At 42.8% G+C, this 4,271-nt stretch overlaps 1 protein-coding gene across 1 annotated transcript; it reads right to left on the bottom strand.

The window, feature by feature from the left end:
• Positions 1-2,968: 2,968 nt before the first annotated feature.
• LOC131018204 (uncharacterized) lies at positions 2,969-4,071 on the bottom strand. Its single transcript, XM_057946929.1, has 3 exons — positions 3,979-4,071; positions 3,364-3,852; positions 2,969-3,295 (listed from the first exon to the last, which is right to left on the bottom strand). The coding sequence occupies exons 1-3, from the start codon at positions 4,069-4,071 to the stop codon at positions 2,969-2,971; spliced, it is 909 nt and encodes a 302-aa protein (XP_057802912.1).
• Between the last annotated feature and the right edge of the window lie 200 nt (positions 4,072-4,271).

Genomic DNA, 4,271 nt, shown 5'->3' with positions numbered 1-4,271 from the left:
CCGAATGTACACTAAACTGAATTCATTTTAATCACCCTTTATATCACATTGTCTTGTCTTACCTTTGCAATTGCTGAAGTTCTTTCTGGTTCTGGACTTGGAAAGTAGCAAAATCTTGCCTAGCAAATGCTAGAAAATCTTCGTTGCATAGATTAGAGAACCTAAAGCAAAAAGAAAAATGGATGGTTAATTTGCTAATTACCGTATAAGACAGATTAGCTCAACAAAATTGAATCATGTAACAATCTTGTTTTATACCTATCTGTATCTTTGATAGCTTGATAATAGCTCATGTCATATAGGTCGAGGTTTCGTCTAACTCCCAACCTTATGGTTATGCCGTGGTAGTTATTCAAGTAGAATTCCACCTTGAATTTATTCAAAAGAAAGAAAATCAATTATTAGTGTAAAACTTACTCTTAGGGTGTATTCTCTGTGGTTATATTTAGGGCTAAATACCCATAAATCCTATTACTATATGCCTTATCGCGTTTTGCATCGATTTCAGAATTTCTGCCACATTATATCCCAACTAAGCCTCCAATCGATTTTTGCACTCTATGTAGTTTTTCGGCAAAATTGAAGCTGACTTGGCAACCGAACTTATCTACGTGTCATGAAATTCCAAAAATCAAAGCTACGTCGTTTTGCCTCACATTTTTTTGAAACAATTAGTCACAAAACGACGTCGTCTCTCGGAGGTGCCGCCTTGCGTCGCTCGTCAGCGGCGGGGCTGTGGCGGCCTCCTCTCCCCCACCGTGACCCCTCCCTCGCCGTCCCCTTCCCCCTCCCCCCTCCTCCACCCCCGCCGCCCCTCCTCCACCCCCCAGCTCCAATACTCCGACCTCGATCGCCTTAGCCACATCGGCAGCGGCGCCGGCGGTACCGTCAACAAGGTCCTTCACCGCCCCAGAGGAGGCGTGAAATGCCACAACCTCTTCGACCACAACTGAGAGATTCAAGTCCTCCTCGAATTTATAGATAAAGTCCCTCGAAGGCACACACATCCCCCAGGAAAAAGCCCTCTCCGATCTCGCCCAACAAGTCCTCTCCGAATTGGCCTACCTTCACTGCCGCAAAATCGTCCACCGCAACATCAAACCCTCGAATCTTCTAATTAACTCGCGCCGCCTCGCTGGGGTTAGCGGCGGAAACCTTAGGCGGCGCACCTTTTCCTTTTCGCCAGAAACCCTAATCCAAACCGGGTCAGAGAGATGAGGCTGCTGGACCGGGTCTGGGGTTGTGGGACTGGGTCGGGTTTGGGCATCCTTGGCAAAACGACGTCATTTCACTACACGTCATTCCACCTAAGAATCCGGCAAGGTGACTCATCATTGTCGTCGGATTTTGTATAGCAGAACATTTTTTGGAAAACGCTCAAAGTTGGGGGGTTTTAACAGAAAACGAGAGTTGAAGACATTTTCTAAAAAACACTGACGTTGGGGACACAAAACATGATTAACTCATTTAACAAAGAAAAAGAAAGGGACACTATTGCCATCCCTTCCCTAGCAAGGCATTATCTGATTCAAGAACTTCATACAAACGATAACAGAAAGTCTCAAACGCAACATGTTGAAACAGGTGATATGGGAGGTAAAGGCACTACATTTAATCACAAATAAACAAAACTGTGAAAATTGATCACAGGGTGGTGAAGGTACAACCCCCAATGCAAAACGTACAACTCGGCCACACTTCCCAGATGCAGGAAACAATTAGGAATTGACAAAAACTGAGACGATACTCTGATCAAAACGGGTCCAAACTTTACCTCAGAATGAGATTCTTCTTCCAGCTCTTCTTCAGCTTCATCATTATTATTTTCAGCTGAATTGTCAGAAAATTCTTCCTCTACATCAACAATTTCTTCATCCTTCTTCTCAACCTCTCCTTCATCAACCATCACTGTATCTGCTTGGATCAAAATTAACGTCTTGCAGAAAATTTGCGCTGCAATTTTTTTATTTTATATTTTATTCAGTGGGTTTTAGCGAAGGAGACGGTGAAATTTTGGATCCTAACGACGCCGTATCGCCCTTATTTGGGGAAATAGGAACTGGCGGTAAATGGAATTTCGATGCCCTAATCAGCTAATTTAATTTTGATTTTATCTCTGCGCTACCATTTATGCCTTGTTTGAAATATTGAAACTGAATCCATGACATAAAACGGAAATATATTGAACTGAATTAATAAACTTACCTATTTATTCATATTTTATTTTGGAACTTATTTAAGGGTTGATTACCTGGTAAAATAGTACTAGTACTTTTTTAAAAATTATTGAAATATAAGGATTTAATAAAACAAACAAAAAATACAAAAATATCTTAGACTATATTTGTTCACGACCATTGGTAATCGGTCATAAGAAAAGACAATCAAATTAGGGAAAAAAAGAAAATAAATATTTAAATTAAGGCTTCGATCGGTTGTTAAAATTGTTTAGTGGTTGTATAATTTTTTAAATACAATTTCAATATATAATATTAAAGTTTTTAAGTGGGTCATTGATAAAACATAAAAATTATGTAAGTGAATTGAATTGTAGATTGTGTATGTGAAACTGAGAAAAATGATTTTTTATTAAAAACTTGAGTTGGTAGAATTTTTTTATTTTTTTATTTTTTTATTTTTTTTTTTGACGGAAAAGCAAGGGAGAGAACTTTATTGATCACAAGTGCATGGTAAATGGAAATGACCCTCCACAGCCAACGGGGGTTCATTCCAAACATGTTGTGAAGGTAAATCTCTCGCAATCTTTGCTGGAAAATGAGCAATAGTGTTACGTTCTCTTTTAACATGAGAGAGTTGAAGGTCCGGCATCGACAACAGTTCCTTACGGCAAAAGGCAGCCAAGACTCCCACCTCAGAAATATTCCTTTCACCCGAAACAATCGCCTCGCAAGCACGCTTGCAATTAATCAGACTCCAACCGACCGCAGAAAAGACCAAGTTCTTTAAGTCACGACAGCGCCTCTTTAATTCCCATAAGCTCGCCTTCTTCCACCCTATGAAGTCCCAGAAAACGAAGGGATTTACCAGTCATGAACTGCCCTTCATGGTCACGAATCACAATTCCAATACTGGTAGCAGGGGGCGCCTGGGGATTCTGTGCAGTTCGTTTCCTCCGTGCTAACAGCCACTCCACCCGACATTCAGCCGCCAGAGAGGTAGAGCGACCTGGGGAAGGGAGGACACCCTTCCAAATGACACCATTTCGATCCTTCCATATTTGCCACATTACCATGCAAACCCTTGCTTTCAACTCCTCATTGCTACCCCCAATAATCTGGAAGAGGGCCGACATAAAAGAATCATTGTTGTCCGTGAGATTATGGATAAACAGCTGTAAGTTGCCTGCGCTCCAGCAAGCCTCCGCAAACGGGCAAAAGAAAACTTGTGCCACAGGTTCTCAATGCTAGTCTTGCAAGTTTCACATTCTCCACCAACCACGACTCCACGAGATAACAATTGCTCCTTAGAGGGGAGATTGTTACGAGCAGCTCGCCAAAGAAAGTTCCGTACCTTGGGAGGGACTTTGACTTTCCACAGCTTGTTCCAAAGACCGTCAACACTATACATAGCATCAAGGGTGAGTGAGCTCGCCAACTTATAAGCCGTTTTCACAGTATACCTTCCTTTCTCCTCAAAGTGCCACACCAACTTGTCCGGGCCCAGGTTGGACTTAAGGGGAATGCCAAGAGCAGATTGGGCATCAGCGTCGCCCAAAAGGTCATGCAGCAGCTCCGTATCCCAACTGCCCGTAGTCGGATTCATAAGGTCACAGACGCAGGTTCCATCAAATCCCGGAGGACACATAGCAGAAACTCGGAAGCAATCATCTTTCTGAAGCCATGGATCCTCAAAAACTCGGGCTGTCCTCCCATCTCCAATTCTCCATCAAACACCCCTCTTGACTAAATCTTGAGCAGAGATGATACTACGCCACGTGAAGCTTGGGCTGTGACCTACCCGAGCAGTAAGAAAATCGCCATTTGGGAAGTACTTCGCCTTGAGAATCCTACAAACAAGAGCATCCTGATCCTCCAGAAGCCGCCACCCCATCTTACCCAACAACGCCAAGTTAAGGAGTTGCAGGCTCCTGAAACCGAGACCTCCCAGCTGCTTGTCAACACATAAGGGATCCCATTTCATCCAATTTATGCCACGGCCATTTCCACCCTTAACCAGAAACTATTCATAAGTCTTTCCATATCGTCTGTTAAACTGGTAGGTAAGGAGAAGATAACCATACAATAAGAAGG

Source organism: Salvia miltiorrhiza, chromosome 3 (genome assembly GCF_028751815.1).
Source record: "Salvia miltiorrhiza cultivar Shanhuang (shh) chromosome 3, IMPLAD_Smil_shh, whole genome shotgun sequence".
NCBI classification, from domain to species: domain Eukaryota; kingdom Viridiplantae; phylum Streptophyta; class Magnoliopsida; order Lamiales; family Lamiaceae; genus Salvia; species Salvia miltiorrhiza.
Note: the sequence above shows the minus strand (reverse complement) of the source record. Positions and strands in the feature narration are given on the sequence as shown.

Excerpts from the sequence above, each read along its gene's own strand:
- LOC131018204 (XM_057946929.1), bottom strand. The coding sequence starts at position 4,071 with ATGGGGTGGCGGCTTCTGGAGGATCAGGATGCTCTTGTTTGTAGGATT. Across the intron at positions 3,853-3,978 it reads GCGATTTTCTTACTGCTCGG|AAAGATGATTGCTTCCGAGT; the intron begins GTAGGTCACAGC and ends CCATGGCTTCAG. Across the intron at positions 3,296-3,363 it reads GGAGGCTTGCTGGAGCGCAG|ATTATTGGGGGTAGCAATGA; the intron begins GCAACTTACAGC and ends GCCCTCTTCCAG.